The sequence below is a fragment of the Geotrypetes seraphini genome, chromosome 9 (genome assembly GCF_902459505.1).
Source record: "Geotrypetes seraphini chromosome 9, aGeoSer1.1, whole genome shotgun sequence".
Classification (NCBI taxonomy): Eukaryota; Metazoa; Chordata; class Amphibia; order Gymnophiona; family Dermophiidae; genus Geotrypetes; species Geotrypetes seraphini.
The window spans coordinates 135,455,789-135,483,579 of NC_047092.1; the positions used below are offsets into that span (position 1 = coordinate 135,455,789).

A 27,791-nucleotide genomic window follows, 5' to 3' on the forward strand; every position below is an offset into this window, starting at 1 on the left:
CTTTATTCTCATGAAAGAATATGCAAAACCTGTAATATTAGACAAATATCATGTAGTACTTAAAATTCACATATTCTTTCTGGGAAAACAGATATTTCAAATAATCCAACAGTGTTGCATTATTGCAATTACAAATAATCTCTTTATTTATTTTTCCTATTTACGTATTTCCTGTGATCAAAGAAGTGTACATTCAGGTGTTTTTTTCTGTCCCTAGAGGGCTCACAGAAGTTTGTACCAGAGGTAAAATTGCCTTAAGATCACAAGTTGCCACAGTGGGATTTGAACAGGCTTCCATAGCTCTCAGCTCACTGCACTAACCATTAGGCTGCTAGTCCACTCATCTGAACACTCAAGATTATGAACAATACCATTACTATGAAAGAAAGGCTTGAAAAGTACATTATTTTCCTTTTAATCAGTATAGTTATTGTTTTCCCACAATTTCCAATTACCTGACAATCTACGTCTCTGGTAGGCAAAGGTTGTTCTTGTCAGAATTCTGTTTTCTGAGGACACAGAAACCTTAGGCTGTACCAGTCTTAACAATGAAAAAGAACTCTCCTGCCTCCCATATAAAATTTTATATTTGGACAAGTTAGAAGCCTTTTATTTTCAAAAAGTACAACAAATCCATTTTATGAACAAAGTAAGACAATCTTTAATGGTATAGTTACATAAAAGAAGAAATATCTATTTATTATTTTTAAAAGTCTTCCCAATGCGAACAAGAATTAAGAGGCAGCAATGTTCTTTTAAAAAACAAGCAGTAGTTAAGGTTTGTCTTGCTGACATTCAGAAGTGGTCCAAGTTACAGTGAAAAACAGCTCCTATTGCACACATTTAAAATCAGTCTTTGCTTAGCACCTTTTAGTCTGGTACTTTGCAAATGAAAATAAAATTTCATTTTCCTTTTGGCAGTCTGAAACCAACACGTATACTGTAAATGTTCACATAGGTTTTAAATAAATACAGCAGGGTGAACAAGACTGGCACTGGCATTTTCTTTTAAATACTGAATTTGAAGTTTAATTTTACTCCCTATAAATATTTTGTACTATTGTCAACTTTTTGGTATGCACACTGCCATACTAACCTGCACCTTCCATCATACAAAAACATATATACAATTCAGGCAAAATTGGCAGGTCCTATCATAACCCCTGTGCATGTAGATGGAAGACTAGATGTCCCAGCAAAATGAACTGCCACCGTTTCTTCAAACTGACAGCACCTGCAGCACTTAAAGCCAAATATTATTCCTCTGTAGACCTCAAAGTCCGGCAAGATAGGTGAAGTGAAATTAAATGATGGGATTCACTTCTCACAAAGAATTGCTGTCAACAATAATATGAAAACATACAGTCTTCAAAGCAGGAGGAGGCATTTAGCAAAAGTGTCTTTACTATTTCACCAACAAATATTTACAATGAATGAATATGTTTACAGCTGTGCAATGATGTTCCACTGGAAACAGAAAACTGTCTGAAGTCTTACAGCAGAATTCATATAAAAAATTAACTTTTTCACTTGCAAGTTCTATATTCCTGGTTCTGAGCGTAGAACAATCATTTTTTTCTTATGAAAGACCTCAGAAGTTTAAGATGAGACGAACATAACAACATAACAAAAATAATTTACTTTACTTCCTTAAGTACCTATTAAAAATAAAGAGTTCATCAGTAGTTCTTGGCGTGCAAAGAAAGCAGGAACTGATTATCCATGGTGAATAGAGATTTACAGGGGAGGATACTGAGTGCAATTATTCTTCAGATTATTTTGATGGTTAGCAGTTTATTGACCAAAATTCCCTTTTCGCCTTTTAAATGATTTATGTCCTTTTCTCAAGGCGAATATATTTAATTCAGTGCAAAGATACAACCTAGGACCTGTAGTCTTTTCGCATAGTGTGAGCCATCCAGTTCACTTTAGTAGTCCAACTTTCACGAAGTGCCTCATCAAATTTCTGCCGAAATTGTTTGAGTGCTTCATCTTCTGTCTTTCCTAATGCAAGTGAATCCTAAACATTAAAAAGCAAAATTAATTTAAAACCATTTACTTACATTAAAAAGTGAACCAATAAGCATTATGTGAAATTGTTTTACAGGGTGACACAAATTATTACTACTGATGATTATAAAGCCTAATTACTCTGTGTACTTCACCTAATCAACTTTATCCTCCTTTCCTTAACGCTGAGAATGTTCTCATTTGTTTGATTCAGAACAGTCTTGATTATACTTTGTTTTTATATTATGTAAAACTGCTTTGAATTTTTAATACGGCGGTATAAACTGCGGGCAGTGGCTCCTACACACGACCTGCAGCTGACCTGGAAGCCTTCCCTCTGACATCAGAGGGAGCTTCCTCCGATATCAGGGAAGGCTTCCAGGTCATTCATGCATCTACTCCCTCAAATACTAACTGAGGGTAAGCATCATCAACCAATAAGGGAGCCCAATGTAATCTGGTAAGAGCAGAGCATGCATCGCTGTAGCTGCTGCATGCAGTCCTAACGCTAAGGTCTCAAATTGTCTTTTTTAGGACAGAATACAATCTACGAACCTGCACATCTTTGAGTATCACTCCTATCTCACTGGGCAGGAGTCCGTTTAGTAACCTGCGCTACCAAGGAGTCCACCTTGGCTGTAACAAAAAAATTGCTGGAACTCCAAAGCCATCAGATACAGCTAGAACATAGCCTTAGCTACTCTCAAGGGCCCCTCGGAATTCTCTCACTGCTCCTTGGGAAGTAGCATGACATTAGGATGTAAAGGAAGTTTCAAGTTTATTATATATTTGATATCCCGCCCATCATTATGTCTAGGTGGTTTACAATAGAAAAAACAAGGTTAAAACTAAAGGGGAAAAAATAAAAATACATAATACTGAAATATTCCGTTACAAGAACATAAAGACAGGATATATAAAGGAAGGATAGGGAAAAATTACAATGTTAAGAAAAAGAAATATAGAGGCCTGACACATTGGGAAAGGGTAAGAGTAATATACTGCACTGCCAACGGAAGGGAACTTTTTAAGAGGCAAAGGCATCCTTAAACAGAAAAGTCTTTAGATTTGCTTATATCAATAAGGATGTTTCATTCCTGATATTTTAAACCACAAATAAACCAACTATGAAAGAATATCCAAAAACAGATGAGACAAAAATTCCTTCAAATATAAAGAGAGTAGAATTATTGGAGTGTCACAGGAAAATCTCTAGTGTAAAGTCAAAATGTACTATATCCAAGTTACAAATTTAAATTTTTTGTGTGAAAAAAGAGAGCCATCAGTTTTCAGAACTCATGGATAGGCACATAGCTTCACAATCCGAGTTGTCTTCAATTAAACCCAAATGCGTATTCACTGTGAAACATCCTCGGGCCACTCTTTAGCGTGTAGCTAAACTCGGACACTCCAATAATTCTACTCTCTTTATATTTGAAGGAATTTTTGTGTCATCATTCCTGATATGACATGGAAGTGCATTCCATATTGTCGGGGATACCACAAAAAAAATTGTCTTGCGGGTTGTGTCATAGAATATATGGCAAAGCAAAAGAACTGAAAGAAGAGTTTGGTGGGAAGATCGTAGTGGGCGCGAGGTTGTATGAGGGATCAATAGTCTGTCGATGAAAGCTTGTTTTGAAGACAAGAAGTAAGTGGTCTGAGCTTTAGAATCACTCATCACTAGATTGAGCAGCAGCATAATGTGGAGGCTCTAACTCCTGCAAATCCCCTGTGACAATCTCTAACAGACCCGACAGCTTAAACAGCCTGAACATTGTTGATCATCTTTTTAGTCCAAAGCAGCCTCAGCCTAAGATTCTGAGCCTCCAAACACAGATGGCTCACTCTGGGATAAACTAAACCTTAAGTTTATATACTGCATCCTCTCCATAATTATGTTGCTCGGCACGGTTTACAAGAGCTTAATGTACATAAGAACATAAGAACTGCCATCTCCGGATCAGACCTTCGGTTCATCAAGTCCAGTGATCCGCACACGCGGAGGCCCAGCCAGGTGTACACCTGGCGTAATTTTAGTCACCCATTTCCCTCTATGCCTCTCATAAGGAGATGTGCATCTAGTTTGCTTTTAAATCCTAGAACGGTGGATTCCGCAATAACCTTCTCTGGGAGAGCATTCCAGGTGTCCACCACTCGTTGCGTGAAGCAGAACTTCCTGATATTTGTCCTGGACTTGTCCCCCCTTAGCTTCAGTCCATGTCCTCTTGTCCTTGTCACATTGGACATTGTAAATAATTTTTTTTCCTGCTCTATTTTGTCGATTCCTTTCAGTATTTTGAAAGTCTCGATCATATCCCCTCGCAGTCTCCTTTTCTCAAGGGAGAACAATCCCAGTCTCTTAATTTGTTCCTCATATTCCAAGTTCTCCATACTTTTTATTAGCTTCGTTGCTCGTCTCTGCACCCTCTCCAGCAGTTTTATATCCTTCGTTAGGTTGGGAGACCAATGTTGGACACGGTATTCCAGGTGTGGTCTGACCATTGCCCTATAAAGTGGCATTATAACTTTCTCCGATCTACTCGTGATTCCTTTCTTTATCATGCCTAACATTCTATTTGCATTGTGCCGACGGTTTCAGGGTCCTGTCTATCAGCACGCCCAGGTCCTTTTCTTGTTTGCTCTTAACCAGAGTTGCACCTGACATTCTATACTCGTGTTCCTTGTTTTTTCAGCCTAAATGCATTACTTTGCACTTTTCCTACATTAAACTTCATCTGCCATTTCTCTAACTGACACAAGTCACTCTGTAGTTTCTCGCTATCCTTCTGCGATCTGATTGCCTGGCATAGCTTTGTGTCTTCTGCAAACTTGATGATCTCACTGGATGTTCCTTCTTCTAGGTTACTGATGAAAATATTAAATAAGATGGGCCCAAGTACCGAGCCCTGGGGAACACCGCTAGTCACTTTCTCCCAGTGATGAAAGGCAACTTAAATTATTATATGTGTGCATTCAGGGCCGGTTCTGTAACCATCGCCGATCATGTATCAATCACGCATTGGCACTGGTTTCAGAATCGCACCTACGGGAAAGATAGGCACAAGAAATGTAGGCCAGAATTTTCTGGGTCAACATTTCTGGCACCTATCTTTGTATGAATCACACCTACGTAGGTGCTTTAGGCCGCCTTCTGGCATTGTCCATGCCTTCTTCGGCATTTGGCGGCCTAAAGCACCTACATAGGCACAATTCCAGCACCTTATATTTAAGCACAGGTAGGCGCTTCAACCTCGCCTTTTTTGCCATTTCTAATGGCGTTCTTCAATTAAATTTGGCGCCGGTTTTAAAATTTCCCTCTTAATATCTGTAATTTGTTTGTCTGCATTACTGATTTATTACTATCACTGCTTTTCTTTTTATGTTCAGCTATAGCATGTATGTGCATATATTTATTATTTGTTCACTTTAAATGCTCTGTTGCATTTTTGCAAGTTCTACTGTGTCAGACACTAAACATACATATGCAACCAACTCAACCAGTGTTTTAAGATGCCTGGTGTCCTGGAATGCCATACATCTTAAAAAGGGGGTACTGTAGAAGTAAAATCCCTGCCAAAACCTAACTACTATATTACAAAGCTTGATTGTATAAGACCTGTGGTACGATGTTTCCTTTATAAGTTTTATTGAATATAATTTCAGGATCTGTGGCATTGTGCAAAAGTAATGCTTGCATTTAAAATTGAAAATCTTATAAATAAAAAAAATTTTAAAAAAAGAAGACCTGTGGTACAGCTTATACAAATCTCAGTGTTCTATGTGCTAAAAAGGAGACACCTTTACACAGACATGTCCAGGCATATTGTCTGAAGGAAAGAAACTGTGACCACTTCCCTCTAAGCTGAGCGGAAGTCTTCCAACTGCATTGCTGCCAGTAGGCAGTGGTGTTTCAAAACTGTGTTTTCAATTACTAGGGATGGGCAGATTCCCTGGAGTCCTGCAGACCTTGCATGACCCTCACTTTTAACAACACCCACTGACAGGTCTGTAGGTGGAAGACCCCCACTCAGCTTACAGGGAAGGATGCCTGAATGAATGTGGGTAATATGATAAGTACCCTAGGACATACTGACCCAGAATACCGCAAGGTAAAGGCGGAATAGAAATCACTAATGTAATGTAATGTAATATTATACTGAACACCTTGAAAGGATTTGAAAAATATTATGTATCCTCTAATACTTTAATTTAGTACCAGCAATTTTTCCTACTTTGAGTCTCATTTAAAAAAAAAAAATCCCAACAAGCCAAGCATTTGGAAAATGAGGATGAAAAATCAATACAAATTCATATTTGCTAATTGCAAGCAATTTCCTATCTTTCAGTGCTGTAGATTTTCAGTTTATATTAATGTATTAAAAAAACAGAACCTGGGAAATAAGAATTGCAAATATGGTTTGTACCTTGAGATACTGGATATCCTTAACAGAAGTGAGTTCAGGCAGTCCTGCAGTCAGCATCAGTGCAAAAAGAGTGATGAACAGGTTCCCATTTCGTCGTAAAATTAAGTAAGCATCTTCACAGCACTGTCGAAACCTTAATCCCCAGGATAAAACTGTTACTTTTGTCAACAGAACACTTATCTAGAATTTATTCCAAGATGTGCATGAAGTTAATTCACTAAGGTGCACCTTTACTAAGATGCATAATAACATAAGAATTGCCATACTGGGACAGACCAAAGGTCCATCAAGCCCAGTATCCTGTTTCCAACAATGGCCAATCCAGGTCCCAAGCACCTAGCTAGATCCCAAGTAGTAAAACAGATTCTATGCTGCTTATTCTAGGAATATGCAGTGGATTTTCCCAAGCCATCTCAATAATGGCCTATGGACTTCTCTTTTAGGAAATTATCCAAACCTTTTTAAAACCCCACTAACTGATTTTACCATATTCTCTGGCAACAAATTCCAGAGTTTAATTACAAGTTGTGTGAAGAAATATTTTCTACAGTTTGTTTTAAATCTACTATTTAGTAGCTTCACTACATGTCCCCTAGTCTTAGTATTTTTGGAAAGAATGAACAAGCGATTCACATCTACCTTTTCTATTCTACTCAATATTTTATAGACCTCTATCATATCATCCCTTAGTCATCTCCAAGCTGAAGAACCCTAGCCACTTTAGCCTCTCATAGGGAAGGTGACCCATCCCTTTTATCATTTTTGGCACCCTTCTCTGTACCTTTTCTAATTCCATTATATATTTTTTGAGATACGGAGACCAGAACTGCACACAATACTTGAGGTGCGGCTGTACCATTGAGCGATACAAAGGTATTATGACATTTTCATCTTTGTTTCTATTCCTTCCCTGATAAAAGCTTAACATTCTAATGGGCTTAGTACACCCTTAACAAATGGGCCTCTCTGAGCAGTAAGCTTATAAAACATGCATTTTTCTACTTATTTGTTGTATTTCTGGTGCAGCCATTAAAAAAATAATTAACGTAGGAGCACTTACTGCCTCCTATTTGGGAAACACTAAAAGCTCCCACATTAGGGATATGCTAATCAGTAACATGCTGGTAATGTCAGCAAGCTAGTTGAATGGTGTTTCCCACACCCATTCTCTGCCCCGATATGCCTGAAAAAAATTACCGCATTTACCTCGCCAGCCCACGGTAAGAAGCTCTTCTGCAGGATTAGTAAAAGGAGCCCTAAGTGAGATGAAGCTCTCTTCCAGTGGATGCTTAAATAACCTCTGTGTGTGTGTTAATAGTTAAATTAATTATTTTCAGTCACTGGGGGCTATCTGGAATGTATTGTGACCTGAGCTGACAGCTAAAATCATCTTACATTAAGGAAGAGTGGTCATTATTGCCCTCTTTAATAACCATCAATGATATGAAGACATCCGAGTTCATTCATTCCTTTACATATTTCCCTTGAACAACTGTGATGTCTACATGGGATGTTCCTCATGCTGCAGTAAAACAGTAATACAAATTCCATTGTGTGCTACTCTGAAAGAATTAAGGAAACAACAAAAGATTAGGTTCTTACCTTTACTAATCTTCTTTTTTGTAAATTCACAACTTATTCCGGGACGATTGGGTTAATTCTGTCTACCTCCAGGACTTTGTAGGAAGCCTCAAATTCCAAAGACTTAAGCTCCATCTCTCTCACCTCAGCACTGGCCTCTCAGGAAGCAGTTAGTCATAAAACAGCTAGGAACATCTGAAGAGGGCAAAAATGAGAGAGAGAGGGCTACAGGGACAATCCCCGACAAATAAGTCTAATCTGCTCATGTCGAGAAATGCAAAACAGCAGCAATTAAACATAATTGAACCAGGTTAATAAACATTATAAACTGGAATGACAAGAAACAATGCTATAAGGAGACCCAGCCTGCACTGTCAGAAGGGGACTCCCTAACTAGGGACCCCCCAAACTGAGTGCTAAACCCATTCTGATGCACCCTTATACAGATTGGTCAGAAAACAGAAATCCAGCTTTCCAGTACTTGGAAAGGCAGACAATCGGCGAATCAGCAAAGCATAGGGCATGTTCCCGGAATAAAGTGTGGATTTACAAGAAAGAAGATTAGCAAAGGTAAGAACCTAATCTTTCATTCCCACTTTATTCTGGGACAACTGGGACGTAATACATCAGTCCCGAAAAATCAAGGTGAGCCTGCTGCCAAAACAGAGGCACCAAAAGCAGCATCCTGCTTGGCTACCATATCGATCCTGTAAAACTTAGTGAACGTATGCAAAGAAGATCAGATAGCAACCCTGCAAATCTCATCCAAAAGAGACAGCTGACGACTCTGCCCAAGAGGATGATATACCTCTGGTAGAAAGAGCTTTTACCGCGAAGAGGGGAAGGAGGGGCTTCTTTCTGGCTGCATTTATATGCTGTGTAAATGACCATATGGATTCATCTGGAAATGGTGGCCTTGGAAGCTGGCCTACCCTTGTGGGCAGGACCCGCCAGAACAAAAAGGTCAGAGAGGCGAAACTCATTTGTAACCTTCAGGTACCTCAACAATAGCTTGTGCACATCCAAGGACCGCAATACCCGGTTCTGCTCCCTTGAACCGAAGGAAGCAAAAGCAGGACGATGTATTTCCTGATTCATGTGGAAAGTGGAAACCACTTTCTGAAGAAAAGAAGGAACAGTGCGCAGCATCACATTGGAATCCATAATATACAGAAAGGGATCCCGGAAGGAAAAAACCTGAAGCTTTGAAACCCTGCGGGCTGAGGTAATGGCCATCAGAAATACAGTCTTGATCATAAGATCCATAAGGGATGACTGCTACAGAGGCTCATAAGATAGACGAGACAGAGAGCGGAGAACCAGGAGATTCCAAGTTGGACATGGAAAGCGCAGCGGAGGCCGAAGCCTCAGAGCGCCTTGCAGAAAACGGACTACATCTGGATGAGCTGCCAAGGAGCCCCTCAGAGAAGAAAGGCCCAAACAAGAAAGACTGGCAATATGCACCCGGAGAGAAGCCACCGCCAATTCTTTCACTAGACCATCTTACAGAAATTCCAGAATACAGGAATCAATGGAACAAACGGGTCCACCTGTATCAGGACGCACCACACCTGATAACATGAGAGAGGTGGTGGAGAGTAAAACTGTGACTGAGTTCAAAGAAGCGTGGGATGAACACAGAGGATCTAGAATCAGAAAATAATATTAAAAATTGAACTAGGGCCAGTACTGGGCAGACTTGTGCGGTCTATGACTGTATATGGCCATTTGGTGGAGGATTGGCTGGGGAAGGCTTCAATGGCTGGGAGGGTGTAGATGGGCTGGAGTAGGTTTTAACAGAGATTTTGGCAGTAGGAACCCAAGCACAGTACCGGGTAGAGCTTTGGATTCTTGCCCAGAAAGAGCTAAGAAGAAAAAATTAAAAAATTTAAATTGAATCAGGTTGGGCAGACTGGATGGACCATTCGGGTCTTTATCTGCCGTCATCTACTATGTTACATCTCCAAACCTTTGCATAGGCAGCCACTGTGGATTTTTTTTGCTGTAAAGCAACGTGGCAACCACCGCCAAAGAATAGCCCCAGCTAGTTAAGGCCACGCGCTCAATAGCCATGCTGTAAGACCAAAGCGGTCTGGATCCTGCAGTGCAATCGGGCACTGCTTGAGGAGGCGAGGGTGACAAGGGAGCCAGAGCCCTTGATCCTGCTGGAGTCAAACCAGGTTAGCATACCAGGGGTGCCTCGGCCAATCAGGTGTGATAAGGATCACCGGACCTCTGTAGGCCGCTATCCATTGCAACAGGTATCCTATCATGGGCCATGGAGGGAAGACAAACAGGAAACATTCCTGTTGCCAGGATTGAACCAAAGCATGCAAGCCTTCGCTGCTGGTCTCATGATGACGACTGAAGAACTGATCGGCTTTCTTGTTGGCTGCAGTTGTCATGTGGGATACCCCCACTGAGCCACTATGCAATCGAACACACTTTGCGATAGGGACCATTCTCTGGAGTCCAGAGTCTGATGTCTGCAAAAATCCACCTGAATATTGTCCATTCCAGCCATGTGCACTGTTGATAGTGCCACTAGATGTCTCTGCCCACAAGAAGAGAAGCTGAGCCTCCATGCTCAGAGAGGTACTCCTGGTGCCCCCCCCTGTTGGTTGACATAAGCCACTACCGTGGTATTGTCCGAAAAGACGCAGACGGCTCGATGCTGGAGACGACTTTCGAAGTGGAGGAGAGCTAGTTGAACCTCACGAAGCTCCAAACGATTGATTGACCACTTGCGCTTGGAGGGAGCCCATCGACCTTGAACAAGAATGGTCATACACCCCCCCCCAATCTCCGAGACTCACATCCGCCATCAGAATCACCCACTCTGAAATCCAGAGGGGAAGACCCCTGGAGAGTGAGAGAGGTCACCGCCAACAGGCAAGAATGTTCTGTGCATGTAATGGGTCCCATTGCGGACTCCAGCACGAAATTAGAGCATCTTGCATTGGACGCAAATGGGCTCTGGTCCAAGGGACCACATCGATCATTGCCACCATGGTCTCCAGAACCTGGAAGTACTTCCAAGTATTCCAAATCCTGTGTCAGCTTGAGGTGACTTCCTGAAGTTGATCACCCAGCACTGCAGTAATTGCACAACCTGATAAACAGTCTGACGCTTCTTGGACTCTGAGGGAGCTCTGATTAACCAGTCATCCAGATACAGGCGAATCAAGAAAACCCAGGGTGCGAAGATGGGCTGCCCACACCACCTTCACTTTGGTGAAGGGGGTTCACCAACCCAAAGGGCAGCGCTGCAAACGTGAAATGCTGCTCCAAGGCATGGAGCCTCAGATACTTCTGGTGGTCTGGAAAAATAGGAATGTTGAGATATGCCTCCGTCAGATCCAGGAAGGCTAGGAACTCCCCTGGAGCCACCAAGGCGATCACAGAGCGTACCATCACCATGTGGAAGCGGGGCATTCGCAGCGTAGCAATGACCACCTTTAGGTCCAGAATTGTCTCCAATCTTCGGAGTCTCTCTTTGGGACGATGAAGTATATCAAGTATCTCCCAGAGCTTGAGTCTTGCTCCAAAGCAGGCTCTATAGACACAATATCTAGTAATTTGCGGACTGTGGTCTTTACCCAAGCCGCCTTCTTGGGGTGGTCCTCTGGTGAATCCAGGAAATACTCAGTCAGAGGACAGATAAACTCCAGTTTGTAGCTAACCCGGAGAACTTCCAAGACCCAACGGTCAGAGGTAATGGCCTGCCATTCAGCCAGAAAAATCGACAACTGGGGAAGCACTGGCCTGGCATCAGAATTGTTTATTTGCAGGTGCCGTTGGATGATTCCTCGTGGAAGGCTGGTGAAAACTGCCAAACCGCAATCTGATAGATGAGGAGGGTTGCTGGCCAGCAGGGTGTCCCAAGTACAGATGAGAACGCCTGAAAGGACAAAAATTAGAGTGCTCCGAACATCTGGAAGGGTGGGATCTATTCACAGGCAAAGATTTAGGTCTGCTATACTGTACACTGGCCTTGAGGTCATCCACACCCTGGCCAAACAGAAGCTGCCCCTTAAAGGGCAACTGGCTCAAGTTCATTTTAGAGGACGAATCACCAGACCACTGATGGATCCAGAACATCCTGTGAGCTGAAATGGAATAGGTGGAAATCTTAGGGAAGACTTTCAACATGTCATACAAGGCATCGGCCATATAGTCTACACCTGAGACCAGGAAATCCAGGTCATGAAGCACCACAGTCAGGATCGTGGCAAAGTTTAGAATGGCATGCCCTGGCCACAAAGGAAGAGGCCATTGCCGCCTTTATGCTAGCGGCCGCCGAATCAAACAGGTGCTTAAGGATGAAATCCACAAGGTGGTCCTAGACATCCTTCAGGACCAACCCTCCTCCCATATCACTGGGGAGAGAAGATCATTTGGTGACATGAGCCACCAATGAATCCACCTTTGGGGAAGCAAAGTGCTTGTTAAAAGCACCCGCCATGGGATAAAGCCAAGAAACAGCGCGGGCACATTTCAAGGGACTCTCAGGCACCTCTCAAATATCTGTAAGGATCCAAACTATGTCAGGATGATCAGGAAAAGAGGCGGATTGCGGCCTCTGGTCACTCATGAGGGAACATTCCGTAGAGACAGGCTACTCAGCTTCAATTCCTGGAGAGATTCAGAAATCAAATCTACCAGATGCTTGGGCTTCAAAAATCTGTGCACAGTAGGATCCTCCCCCAGATCCAGGGCTCCACTCAAATCCGTATCCTGAAGATCTGCCAGATCTGCTACATCTGCAGCAGCTGTGGTGCCCCCTGCATAAGCAAAGGCATGGTAAGGGTATCGGGCATAACCACAAGGCACTACCAGCTTACATACCAGAACCCCAGAAGGGAGGCAAGAGAAAAGGCCTTGGTTCCTTGGAGGAGGGGTTCCTGTGGCTGAAAGGATACCTACGGAAGGGCGACAGGCAGAGACTTTTTAGCCAAAGAAGCCTGGCTTGTAGGAAGGAAAACTGCTTTCTGAGGGGCCAGTGCTGAGGTTAGAGAGGTGGAGTTCTTAAGTCTGGAATTTGAGGTGTCCTACAAAGTCCTTGTGGGTAGATGGAATTAACCCAATTGTCCTGGAATAAAGTGGAATTGTACAAGAAAAGGTAGCTCCTTTAGAGTCAGGAAAAAAAGAAGATCTTGCAGCTAGGTTTATCATCTACAATTTCTATAACAACTTACAAAACGCCCCAAAAAGAACCAGTTTTTAAATTTAGAATGCTGGCTTATTTTGAAAGCAGTTTATTCTTGCCACTGACCTATTAGAATCATCAGATCACAAAACACTTTGTATTTCATATATGTATATTGTAAATGGATGCTTACCTGCCAAATTTTTCAGTATTTCCAGTCTTTCCTTGTTGAATGACATGAATGAAGTCATAAGTTAGAATAAAAGGTCCTCTTTCCCTCTTAATTTTAAATTTAGACTTGAAGTTACCAAGAATATGGCCGAAATCTATATGAAAGAGCTAAAAAAATACCTGTCATGAAATTAGTGTATGAAGCATATTTTCACCTCTGATTTATTGAGCAAACATTCAATAGGAACAATTCCAGTGAAAGGTGATTAATGACCTGGACCCCCTGCTTCACAATTTACCAGAACAGAATATCCCTCTCGAGTTTTCAAGTAATCATGTTCAAACTATACTGTTAATGAAACTCTGCAAAAACTACTTATTCGGAGAACTCTGTCTGTTTTCTTTTAATGTACATTCATTTTGGCTTCTTGGTTCTCACATTAACTGAGCTGTATTTAAGATCTCACAAAGTTCCAGTAGGACTGCTCTAATCTGTGGACAGCAACTGAACTTTACCACTTTCTTTATAATTTATGGACATCTTCTGGCCCATCCCCATGTGTACAAAAAAACTTTTATACATAAAATTCACCACAGTTAGGTGAACAGATACAAATTATTTGTACGAGTATAACCAGTATAAATTTAAAAAGAAAGCTTTCTCCAGTCAGTACTGATGCCTGCTGCATATAGCTTTTTAGAATATTGGGCCCTGTTTCTTTTGCCTGTATATAGGCTTCTGTAGTATCAAAAATAAATGAAAATTCCTGCCTAATTTTAGCTCTATTAATGACCTCACCTGACCAGTCTTCCTGACCATGATGTTGTCATTATGCCTGTCACCAATCCCTAGTACGTAGGTAGCTACACAGTAGCCAGCACAAGACAATGTAAACTCTTCAATGGCTCGATCAAGATCATCTCTAAAAAACAAATGAAGAGACTTTAATCAGGCATATTTAGAAGTCAAAGCAGAATTTCAATACAGCACATGGTAAGTAACAAATCCACTGATAAGCTCTGACACTGATGTGAAGTGATAAAATTTATTTCTTCTGCAAATATGTCTTTTGGTAATTTTTAAAAAAGTTTTTTCTAATTAATTCTTTACTTGAGAACTCTTGATAAACTCTTTACTACAGAAAATTCTGTATCAAGTTTATCAAGAGTTCTCAAGTAAAGAATTAGAAAACGGCCTTGGTTTCTAAAGAGCATAAGCTAAGTACCTTAAGTTCAAAAATGAGATGAACTGAAGTAGTTTACAGCACTAATGCACTTTTTTTGACACAGCACTTTGAAGCACCAGTGCACTTTATTAGGATAAGTACAATTCTTTCTGTCGGTTTTGATTTCTGAAATGAGCTGTGAGGTTTCATGAATGCAAAATATAAAGTATTAATTAATTCTCTTAAGTATAAAATATCAGTGAATTGTTAAATTGATTAGTATAAATTTTAATATAGATTAATTTGAAGATTGAAGAGTAATGAATTAAAGAGATAAAGCAATTAAAGAAATACAGAATTAATTAATCGTTAAAGTTATGGTAGGGAGGATGGGTTCAAGCCAGTGATGTAAGAAGTAAGAGAGAAAAAAACTGTCTTTCTCTTTGAGAAAACCCAGAATGTGTGAAACTCCATAATCTAAGGCTTGTTCCCGTTTAGATTATACGAAGAGAGAAAAAAATTACCAGCAGTGTCATTTTGGTTTATATTGGTGGTTTATTATTTTATATTTAATAATTAATAATAGACAACCACCAGGTTTCTTTTAGTTTAAGCCTGCAATTATTGTGACATGTGCACTGGCATACTGTCATGAAGAAGCAGCATGACTTTTTTCCTTGATTGACTCCTGCAAAGTTATCATTATGTTGGCATAACTCTCCTCGGTTATGGTTGTCTTGTGTGGCATAAATTCCAGAAGCAAAAGTCCTTCACCATCCCAAGACAGTTGCCATGACTTTGCCTGCAGATTTTTCTATCAAACATTTTTGGAGTGGGAGATGAATTGTGCTTCTGTTGTGTTGACTCCATTTTGGACTCAGGATCTCTGTGATAGACCCAAGACTCATCTCTAGTCACCAAATGATGAAAAAAAATTTACTTGGTCTTCATGGAGCATCTCCAAGTTCTCCTGACAGAACTGGAGTCTCATGGCCATCTGACATGGTGTCAGCATTCTTAGAACCCATGTTGTACTAACCTTGAACATGCTCAACTTTTCATGAATTACTTTCTAAACTGTAACTGCCAAGATTTCTAACAACCCCCTTTCAAACCATCCATCAATCCACAGCCATTAAAACAACCAACCAGATCAAAAAATGGAAAAACCTCCACCTTCATCCATTGTATGTATGCCAACGCAAGATAGGTAGTAAACAAGCTATAAGTCCTGTATGACCTAATCTCAACTAACAACCTAGAACTCTCATTCATAGTGGAAACATGGCTAAAGGACCTAGATAGCCTGAACTCCCCCACCTCTGCCCTCAAGGGTACAACATACTGCACTTCCCTAGGAAATACAAGTGAGGAGGTGGCCTAGCAATAATATATGTCAACACCGAGCTAGACTCAGCAGCCCACCCAGATCTAGAATACTTTGCTTGCAACTCGAAGACACGCCCAACTCCGCACTCAACAAAATTGGAATCCTACTGATCTACAGACCGCCCAACTCTCAATTCTAGCTCTATCCCCAAAATGAGTGAAATAACAACGAACCAGCATGCCAGTATACTAAACTACTCATCCTCGGAGACATCAACCTCCCTCTCGAATCTACCGAGAACAAAGATATCTTCAAACTCAAAACACTACTTGAAGATTGTGACATCACGGTCATACCCTCAGGTCCCACCCATGAGAAAGGACATACCCTAGATATACTAGCATCAACCTCCGCCAATCTTACAAATAACGCCAAATGGACCCCAACACCTACTAAACTTCTGCTTAAACTTCACAACTGAAAACCAGAACAAGGCCACAAAGGAAGTGAAACTCTTAAGAGGAAAGACCAGACCTCTTCTGGAACTTAGTTGAGAATACCCTAACCCCCCCTTCAGACTGCACTACAACTATGCTAATGAGCTGGAACCAAGCCATTACCAACACATTGGACACACTCACCCCCTCCACACTCGCAAAACCAAATCAAACCATAGCTCCCCCCTGGTCCACTGAATCTCTGAGATCGGATAAACAACTATGCAGGCATCTGGAAAGAAAATTGTGAAAAAGCGGAACACTAGAACACTATGGCGAGGGGGCAATAAACAAATACAAATCCAACATATCGGAGGCCAAAAAGAACTACTACGCCAGCAAATTAGGCACCAGAATGCTGGATAACAAGAAACTATTTCACCTGGTACATCAGCTCACAACCCCACTGGCTCAAGAACCCAAAGAACAACCCAACAAAATCAGCGCTCAGGATCTAGCAGACTTCTTTCTCAACAAAATCAAAACTGTACAATCAGAGGTAGCCAAATCAATCCCCACTGAGACACACCAAAGCAGACCAAATCTGGACCTCATTCTCCAACCTGTCCATCCCTGACACATAAAAACTACTATCCAAACTATCCGCGTGCTACAGCTCCCTAGACAACTGTCCCTTTTACCTTCTCACTGCCCTCCTGAACAAATCACCACCTGGATCACCAACCTACTCAATAGCATCCTAAACCAAGGCCACTTGCCAAAGATAATGGGAAAGATAGCCCTCACCCCGATAACAAAATCTCCAAAGGCAGATCTCTTTTCGACTTCAAATTATAGACCTATCGCCGGCATACCCATTTTCATAAAAATCAAGACCCACGTGAGTAAACAACTCACAATTTACATGGAGCAACACTCATGCCTCCACCTGTCCCAATTCGGATTCTGTGAACAACACAGCACAGAGTTTCTCCTCCTCACCTTAATCACAAAAACCAAACAATACTCCTTCAATTTGCTATTTCAGCAGCCTTCGATTCAGTTGACCACCACCTAGTACTAACAAAACTATCAGAAATAGCCATAACAGGCACAGTGCTAAAATGGTTCTCAGATTTCCTACAAAACAGAGAATATATCATCAATAAGAGCAGAGAGACCTCCAACCCCTGGAAAGCCTTCTGTGGTGTGCCACAAGGCTCTCCACTCTCCCCCATCCTATTCAATCTCTTCATGAGCTCACAAAAGCATAATGTCATAGATCCGATCCTTTTGATGGATAGAATTCCAGTTTACTGATGGGTACCCTTCAATGGATGACCACAATAAGATAAGTCACTAGTCACTTTAAAAGAACCACAAGTAGAATTATTTATGTTACACAGCAAAGAGAGCTACGCTTTTATTATTGCCCCGATGAGGAGACAGCACTTAAAACCCAAGACAATGAATGGAATGAGTCTCAGATGGTGCTTCTGAGGGTCTTTAAAAGCAGTGCATATTACCCATTACAGTTATGTCATATATTGAGTATCAAGTTACCCAGAATTTATAAGGACAATAGCATTCTTTTTGCCACCTGGAAAACCTTAAAATGTACTGATAATTTAATATCTATATACAATCCACGTGTCAATTCTTATGGCTGAACTCCAAGATTCAAATTGGCGAGTCTAAGATCCTCTGGAAGCAATGGCTGCAGGCAGATATACATACTTTTGATGATGTGTTATGTGAAAATGCTTGACTTTTCACAACTGCAACAATCATTCGGTATCACAAAGTCTCAAGCATATAAATGGTTGCAGTTGAAGCAGGCCATTCAGAAGGGGTTCCCTGATTGGTGCAACTTAAAAAATCAGTATAGTTTGCCGGGCTTATGCTTCCAGATTTGCTAGGGCATCAGGCAGCCAAGTGGTATAAATTAATATCTGAATAAAAAACCTAAGGGGAGTGTGTGGCGCAGTGGATAAAGCTACAGCCTCAGCACCCTGGGGTTGTGGGTTCAAACCCACGGTGCTCCTTGTGACCCTAGGCAAGTCACTTAATCCCCCCATTGCCCCAGGTACATTAGACAGATTGTGAGCCTGCCGGGACAGACAGGGAAAAATGCTTGAGGACCTGAATAAACTCATGTAAACTGTTCTGAGCTCTCCTGTGAGAACGGTATAGAAAATTGAATAAATAAATAAAAAAAACTAGTCTAAGAGACATTTGGAGCATTGAGCTAAAGCAACAAATTTCTGCTACTCAATGGCCACGGATTTGGACTTGGAGGATGAGATGTATAGCGACAGCATCTATGAGACAAACCTGCTTTTTTTTGTTACACAGAACTTTCTGGACCCTTGTTCATTTGCAAAAGTTAGATAGTTCTAAGTCTAGTAGATGCTGTTACTGTCATCTTGAAATAGGGACACTGGATCATTTGTTGTTGTATTGTCCTTTGATACTCAACTTTTGGAAATCTATATGGGAACATATTAATTTGATTCTGGAGACTGGGGTTCCGCTGTCGTATGAAGCGGTAATCTGTGGGACATTAAGAACATAAGAAGTTGCCTCCGCTGAGGCAGACCAGAGGTCCATCTCGCCCAGCGGTCCGCTCCCACGGCGGCCCATCAGGCCTATTGCCTGAGCAGTGGTTCCTGACTATCCCTATAACCTACCTCTACTCCTATCTGTACCCCTCAATCCCTTTATCCTCTAGGAACCTATCCAAACCTTCTTTGAAGCCCTGTAACGTGCTCCGGCCTATCACAGCCTCCGGAAGCGCATTCCATGTATCCACCACCCTCTGGGTGAAAAAGAATTTCCTAGCGTTTGTTCTAAACCTGTCCCCTTTTAATTTCTCCGAGTGCCCCCTTGTACTTCTGGTTCCCCATAATCTGAAAAATCTGTCCCTGTCTACCTTTTCTATGCCCTTCAGGATCTTGAAGGTTTCTATCATGTCTCCTCTAAGTCTCCGCTTTTCCAGGGAGAACAGACCCAGCTTTTTCAGTCTGTCAGTATATGAGAGGTTTTCCATACCCTTTATCGGTTTAGTTACTCTTCTCTGGATTCCCTCAAGTACTGCCATGTCCTTCTTGAGGTACGGTGACCAGTACTGGACACAGTACTCCAGATGTGGGCGCACCATTGCACGATACAGTGGCAGGATTACTTCTTCGTCCTGGTCGTGATACCCTTCTTAATGATACCCAACATTTTGTTTGCTTTCCTTGAGGCTGTGGCGCACAGTGCCGATGCCTTCAATGTTGTGTCTACCATCACTCCCAGGTCTCTTTCAAGGTTACTTACCCCTAGCAGTGATCCCCCCATTTTGTAGGTGAACATCGGGTTCTTTTTCCCTACATGCATGACCTTGCATTTCCCTATGTTAAAGCTCATTTGCCACTTTTTGGCCCACTCTTCCAGTGTCGTTAGGTCCCTTTGGAGATCTTCGTAGTCTTCCGTGGTCTTAACCCTGCTGTAGAGTTTGGTGTCATCCGCAAATTTAATAATCTCACATTTTGTTCCCGTCTCCAGGTCGTTAATAAATATATTGAACAGGAGCGGTCCCAGTGGAACTCCGCTCGTGACCCATTGCCAGTCTGAGTAATGGACCTTTACTCCAACCCTCTGTTTCCTCCTACACCTCCAATAAATAGACATAAAAGCAGATTACTTGGTATAATGACTGGGGTAGCCATGCAAATGGTTACTAAAAATTGGAAGAATTTTGACAGATTAAATTTCACTTTTTGGTGGAATTCATCATGCTTGTGTTACAAATACGAGAAAATGAATTTTGAACAAATGGATAATAACAAGTTGGACATGGAGTCCATTGACTACTTTTATTAATTTTAATTAAATGGTTTGTTCCCGTTACCGGTTTGATTTGCACATCCAGGGAAGGGGGGTGGGTGGGAAGGAGAGGGATATTATATTAAGATTTGTTTATTAATTACATGCATGTACTGTTGTATGGTTTTAATTGAATAAATTGGAATTAGGGTGGGTGGGAGTGGGGAGAAAATGATTTTTTCAGGTATTTATTGATGGATGTAAGTGCTGTTTTTCAAATTACTTGTATGTATACCTTTATGCACTTTGTTTAGACTGAAAAATTAATAAAGAAAAAAAAAAAAAGGGTGTGGTCTACTTCTCGCAGAACCCTCAACCAGATGCTACTAAATCTCCCATCCATAAAAGATCTTCACTACAAATGAGTTTTCCACTCCATGCTTACCTTTCTAGGAGTAAAAACTTGGAATGGCCTTACAGAAATGACCAGAACTAAACCTTGCCACATCATCTTCCGAAGAAAACTGAAAACCCATCTGTTCAACACTTAGGGCTCCTTTTACGAAGGTGCGCTAAGCGTTTTAGCACTGGATTAGTGTGCGCTAGCCAAAAATCTACCGCCTGCTCAAAAGGAGGCTGTAGTAGCTAGCGTGCATGGCAATTTAGCGCACACTATTCCGTGTGTTAAGGCCCTAATGCACCTTCGTAAAAGGAGCCCTTAATCTCCTTTACCCTCTCCTCTTTGCCTCCCCTTTCCCCTTCCCCTCCCCTTCCTCCTTCACTTAAATTCGACTTGAGCCTATATAGGTATGAGTGATGCACAAAAGGAAGATTAGATTATTTCTTCAGTTAATTGGGAAACCTAAATTTGTCTGACAAAATACTTTTCCTATGTGTGTATGTGTTGGGGGGGGGGAGGCGCTGGGAAGTAAGGCCAGAAGAGCTATTTTTCCCATGGGTGTAGGAGCAGAGAGCTGAACTGCAGGGAGGCGAAGGAAGCAGAGCAAAGCACTGGAGATTTTTACCACAGGGGACAGCTGGGGGAACGAGCGAGCTGATTTTCCCATGGGCAGGGTTGGAAAGTATCAATTATACAGGTCACAACAGCATGGATCGGAGGGCAGAACAGAAATAAACTACTCCTAGTGGCAAGGTCAGAGGGCAGAAGAAATAGCTCAGCAGCTACTCATAGCTTGGCAAATACCGCTGAAGAAGCACTTTAAGACCACATTGCTCCTGTGCACATGCCCCTCATAGCTTCTACGCCTGCTCTGACTTTTGCTAGAGAATGCGGTGAGTGGGAGAGATTTCAAATGGTGTCACAATGTGTACCACCTACGTGGGTCTTGCATACCCCTGGGGCTACATGTACCGCGTGTTGAGAAACTCTGTTCTAGACGAGATGTCAAAAGCAGATCTCACTGTATTTTCTAGTTTTGAAAAAAATCTTTGGTGAGGCATTGAAAAGCTTCCTGTTGGTTGGAAAAGAAGGTACAGCTGGAAGTTTGGCAGTTGCTGAATTAAAGATTTTAGGTACAAAATCATATAGAAATTATAGTTCAGTATATTGTTAGTAAGCATGAATGATTGAAATACTCGTCTGTCAAATCTGTCCAAGGTCCTGCCTTCTCTCCCAAAAGTGCTGGCATAAGAACATGAACTATGAGTATTGTTCAAGGCTGTTTCTACCATTAAAGACTATTGCTGTAGTTGTGGTTTGTCGAAGGCAGGTGTAGATTGAAGCCTGTATATATGTCTAATTTCCTAGTAGCTACTGGGACTGTGATAGAATTTTCCTGGTTTTAAAGACAGCTTCCTTCATTAAGTTGTGCAGAGGAAGCTTTACCCAGTCCTTGGGGCCATTTAACATAGTCCAACACCTCCATGAGCTCCACTCGAGACACTTGTTCGGATTCCATACAAATGGGAAGAACTAGACCCATTTGCCTGATGAACTCTGTAATAGAGAGACTTTAAGGTGGGGATCTTTTCCTAGGGAAAGGATGTGAAGGATCCAACAAGATTCCATAAGACTCCTCAGCAGAGATATCAATTTCAGCCAGATAGAGAGCTGAGTCAATGTCCTTGACATGATGTTGTCTGGCAGAATAGGACATGGAACATTGAGAGGAGTGAGGTGAAGAGGTGCATCAAGAGTGCCTGGCATGCTTCCTGAACCTCCTCATTGAACGTCGAGAGGAGGTTTGGGAAGTATGTCTGGATAAAGAGGCATGAGGTGAATGACAGAGAGTATGTTAACATCAAGACTGTGGAAGTTTGACGTCTGGGAAGCAGAACAATGTCAAGGGTGTTGAAGTCATGTTATCGTGATGAAGATCAATGTTGAGGATGTGAAGGCTGCAAAGCAGATTCTGGCTGAAGTATGGCAGGCTGGGCTGAAGATGAGGTGTGCTGTGTTAAGGGAAGTAGTGCCAGGACTGTAGCAAGGGTGCCAATTCCTGCTGCCAATAGGACTTTAATTTGGCCCTGTAGGGAAAGTGCCAGTACCAATGTAGTCAAATGATACAGTTGGCTGAAGGGACTTAAATGTAGAGGACGCCCAGACGGAAAAAAAGCATCTATAGGGATGGAGAGTGCTCCAATCGTCAACGCTTCTGAGGAGTGAAGATGGTGAGGAGGAGGAAGTCTGCCTAGAAGGTGAGTGCCCAACGCTTCTTAGATTTTGTTCCGGAGGTCCCCCCGAGTCTGATGTGGCAGAAGAAGAGCCAGAGTCGTCTCTGGAAAGAACCAGTGGTTGAGTGGACACCTTCATAGACGTTGATGGAGGAGATGCTTGGGGCTTGTATTTATTGATGGAGGAGGCGCCAGGGCTATTTATTATATCTGTAATGGGTCTGGTAGACATGGTAAGGGTAATCTAAAAAGCTTCATCAAATTGAATTTGAAAAGCCTTTAGAGCTCTCTTTTGCATTTGACTACAAACATCCACAATGCTCAGGACAAGACACTGCAAAACACCAGTTGTGAGGGTCTGAACCTGAAATGGTCCCTGTTACATTGAGAACACTTCTTGAATCCACTTGATGTTGGGTGACATCAATGGGAAGACTGCCAACGTTAAATCAAAGGACTCTATAGTTAAGGGAGGTCAAGTAGATTCCTCCCTGTCCGTGTTGGAGGCGGAAAGCCACCCAAAGGCATGAAAAAACAAAAATTATGAAAATTAAGAGAAAATTATATGTAATAAAATCAAATGTAATAAAATGAAATGTAATAAAATGAATGTAATGAAAATGTAATGAAATGTAATGAAAATGAATGAAATGAAAATGAATGAAATAAAATGAATGTAATGAATGTAATGAAAATCAAATGTAATAAAATGAAAAATTCTGAAGAAAAAAATGGTACGGGAAGGCACCTAAAGTGAAAAAAAATTACTGCACCCAGGAGTGCTTGAAAAACACAGTAAAACAAAGACCTGAAGGTCCCCTGGGCATACATCGGTGGAAAGGTATATGCACAATATGGACAGTGCCAAAGTTTTTAAAGTGACAGTACACTTTGGTAGCATGTTCTGTGCCGGGCTCCGTGACATTCACCCATATATGAGAATATACTGCTTGCTTGTCTTGAAAAACTTAAGCTATCAACACACCAGTTACAATTATACAGTTACACCAACTACTTATCAAGCTTTTAGATTGCTTGTCCAGGTGTGTGCACCATCAGGTGTGTATACTCTGCTGTGGACACTCATTTAGATTCATAAAAAGAAAAATATTTCTTCCTAATTCCTATATGATATTGTTTTCAAAGACCCTGTACAAAACTGACTGCAAGACTGAACTCTCAGGCAGCCACTCATCATTTTTCTCTGAATTATATTTACCACCAGTCCTTGTCATTTAGCTCTCAACCAGCTTCTAATCCAGTCTACCAATTTAGATTCCATATCTAGACAGCTCTATTTATAAGCCTCTAATACAGGACAATTGCCAAATGCATTGTGAAAACCAAGCAAAGCATATCCACTCAATTAAAGTAATCAGATTAAATATCTGTATGAATATTAAATTATTCTCAAAAGCTTGGTTTTCTATCTTTATAAATTAAATTGTCAACATACATGGAAGAAAATTTTATGAGATTCCATGTTATTAGGGTTTCATATGGCTCCAGAAAAGAGGACGACGGATGGAGACATCCGTGTTTACTTCCATTATTTTCAATGGAAGTAAAACCCAGAGGTCTCAATCCGTCCTCCTTTTCCTGGCGCCATATGGTAACTCTACATGTTATGAGAAAGAAAATAATAATATTTACCCCAGATTGTATTCTTTAAGCCAGTTTAAAAGAGCATCTTTGTTGAAGGCAGCAGTGGCAGCAACATTACAGCTGTTTAACTGAATGTCTGCAATTGTTTCTGCAGCTGAGACTACCTCAATAAGGCCTGAGCGGTCTCCGGTTGCTAAGCAACCATAAGGCACGATCCTGAAAAGAAAAAAAAAGAAATGATATACATTGTCACACTTATTAATCCTAATCTGCAGTCCATGACTCTTCGTTGTAATTTACTACCACTACTATTTATTATATCTATAGTGCTACCAGAAACAAGCAGCGCTGTACATTAAACACACAAGAGACAGACTCTGCATGAAAGAGCTTATAATTTAATTATTAAAGACACACAGGACAAAAATGCTCATGTAGGGAAATACAAAGGGAGAAGAGGTAGAGAGGGTAGGGGGCTATAGAGGGAATGACAAACAGATGTGGTGCTCCACAAATTGGTAGGGTTAAGACAAGCGTAGTTTCGAAAAAGTAAGCCTTCAGCCTGGACTTGAATACCACCAGAGACAAAGCCCAACATACTGAGTCAGGAAGGTTTCTCCAGGCATATGGCGCAGCAAGGGAGAAGGGATGGAGTCGGGAGTTGGCTTTAGAGGAGAAGAGTACAGACAAGAGAGACTTACCCAACAAACTGAGTTTCCAGGGCAGAGTATAGGAAGAGATAAGAGAGGAGAGAAATTGAGGAGCCTTAGAGTGAATACATTTGTAGGTCAGTAAAAGGATTTTGAACTGTATGTGGAAGCAGACAGGGAGCCAATGAAGTGACTTTGTGGGGGGGGGGGGGGGAACGTGAGAAAAATGATCTTGGTGGAATAGAAGGTGTGCAGCAGAATTCTAAACAGATTGAAGGGGAGAGAGATGGCTTAGCAGAAGACCTGTGAGAAGAACATTGCAGTAATTGCGCTCCCGAGAGAGGTGGTGGAGAGTAAAACTGTGACTGAGTTCAAAGAAGCGTGGGATGAACACAGAAGATTTAGAATCAGAAAATAATATTAAAGATTGAACTAGGCCAGTTACTGGGCAGACTTGTACGGTCTGCATCTGTGTATGGCCATTTGGAGGAGGATGGGCAGGGAGAGCTTCAATGGCTGGGAGGGTGTAGATGGGCTGGAGTAAGTCTTAACAGAGATTTCGGCAGTTGGAACCCAAGCACAGTACCGGGTAAAGCTTTGGATTCTCCCAGAAATAGCTAAGAAGAAAAAAAAAAAAAAAAAATTTAAATTGAATCAGGTTGGGCAGACTGGATGGACCATTCGGGTCTTTATCTGCCGTCATCTACTATGTTACTATGTAATCTAAGTGAGAGGTAACAAGAGCGTGGCTAAGGGTCTTGGCAGTGTGTTCAGAAAGGGAAGTCCGGATTTTCATAACATTGTATAGAAAGAAGTGACAAGTTTTGGGGGTCTACTGGATATGTGAAGAGAAAGAGCAAGAGGAAATCTTAAAATTTGACAAGCTGATATTCAGCCAGCAGTGGTCAGAGGTTTTTTTAAAATGCTGACATTGCTGGCAAATTTTGACCTGGATATTCAGTGTCAGGCGATGTGTGGGCACTGCCACTGAATATCTGGGGCTAATTGTCCTGCACTGCCTTCCAGAGCTTACATGTGTCCCAGCCGATATTCAACTGGGGCCTGCATAAGACAGTTATGTGGGCCTGGCTGAATAACTTTGAAATCTTTTCAGCAGTCCTCCAAGCCCCCTCCTCTAGCTCTCAGTACTGCAAGAAACCCTCCCAAAATCTCTCTCAGGCCTACTTGCAATGCCTGGTGGTCCAGTGGGGGTGATGGGAGCAGAATCAAAGCAGGGGGGTTCCTCAATATACTTCTGAAGTACAATGAGGCTGCTGCAACAGGTCGCAGCAGCCATACTGAAGAACCCGCTGCAGGAGCAAATTGTCTTTACTTCTGCCCTCATCGGCCCCCTCCCCAGACCAACAATATTGATATGGGAGAAGGATGGGGCAGAAAAGATTTCAAAAGTTACAGTTGATATTCGGTGCTGGGGCCCACATAACTAAGCGGAAATTAGGACAGCTTTCGTGCTATTTCAACCTCATAGCTATGCGAATCCTGGAACTGAATATTGCCAGCACCCACATAACTGCTGGTTCCCTTCCCCCCCCCCCAAGGCCATTCTCTGTTCCACCCCTGACCAGCACATCTTTTTTGGGGTTGGTCAGAGCCTATATTCAGTGGCACTGCCTGGTTAAGTCCTTGTGAATATCGGTGGATTTTCCAGGTTTTTGGCAGGTACAAAAAAATTGGTGTTTTCATGCCATAGGTAGTATTGATGAGTACATTTTCTGGTAGAATAGGCTATTTATATTTGTGTCACTTAGGAGGATTCATTGCAGAAAAGGCCCAAAAACTGAGTACAGGGTAAAAGACAGTTCAGTTGAGGTGTAAGAGAATACTATTTTTATTTATTTTAATTTTGAGATTTAAAAACTGTTGACTGTGTTTCTCTGGACCTGAGCACAGACTTTATTATTATTTATTTAATTATTGGGAATTAACTTTAAGAACTGTTTATCTATAGTGTGGTGTAACTTCTGTCTTCTAACCTAGCCCTCCCCCCCACCAAAGCAAAAAACCAAAACTTCCCTCCTTTTCTTCTTAGCTTTGTCATTAGAGGGGATAAACTTTTCTGACTAACTTGTCTTTCACACTGCAGGCAAGGTTTTATTTTATATAGTCAGACCAGAAAGTAGCTTTAAGATTTAATCTGTAGTTGGAGATTATAGCATAGAAGCTGCTAGCTAGATTTATTGGGAATATTTAGAATTTGAAAAAAGGTAGATTCCAACAGAATTTGTATCAGTGTCTCAATTTCTAGGCCCTCCTATAGAACTGCTGATAGGAATCTTGGTGGTGACTCACTAAGACTTTAGTCCCTCTCACCCTACCCATCCCAGGATCTGCAACTCATATATAGTCAGTCCAATAATCAAGAAGTCTAAGTAAGTCCCAATTCCAACCAATCAAGATGAATTTCATTCATAATAATAATAATAATTTATTCTTATATACTGCCAAAGCCATAATAGTTTGAGGTGGTTTACAATATGAAGTGCTGGACAATCAGAGAAAAAGAACAATATAAAATCATAAAAAATACATGCATATAGGATAAAAAGAAGTAAAACAATGAATCCTTAGATTACAAATCAATTAAACAATTTCGTTTTTACTGATTTTCTAAAACTAAAGTAGGATGAGGAAAGCATGATAATATTACTCATTGTGATGCTTTAGTTCCCAGGCACACCATCTGGAGGCTCAAGGCTCATCCCATCTGTCTTAGGAACACAGAAACATGACGGCAGATAAAGGCCAAATGGCCCATCTAGTCTGCCCATCCACAGTAACCATTATCTCTTTCTCTCTCCGA

General features: G+C 41.5%; 1 protein-coding gene across 3 annotated transcripts in view; it reads right to left on the bottom strand.

Annotated features, from left to right (window-relative positions):
* Positions 1-593: 593 nt before the first annotated feature.
* PIK3CB (phosphatidylinositol-4,5-bisphosphate 3-kinase catalytic subunit beta) overlaps positions 594-27,791 on the bottom strand; it is a 596,095-nt gene continuing 568,897 nt past the window's right edge. For all 3 annotated transcript variants that reach the window (XM_033957959.1, XM_033957960.1, XM_033957961.1), the window contains 5 exons: positions 24,369-24,536; positions 14,138-14,261; positions 13,361-13,506; positions 6,438-6,570; positions 594-2,020 (listed from right to left, as the gene is read on the bottom strand). In XM_033957959.1, the coding sequence (XP_033813850.1) occupies positions 1,883-2,020; positions 6,438-6,570; positions 13,361-13,506; positions 14,138-14,261; positions 24,369-24,536 (709 nt within the window). In that variant the 3' untranslated portion in view covers positions 594-1,882. The remainder of the gene's footprint in view (positions 2,021-6,437; positions 6,571-13,360; positions 13,507-14,137; positions 14,262-24,368; positions 24,537-27,791) is intronic.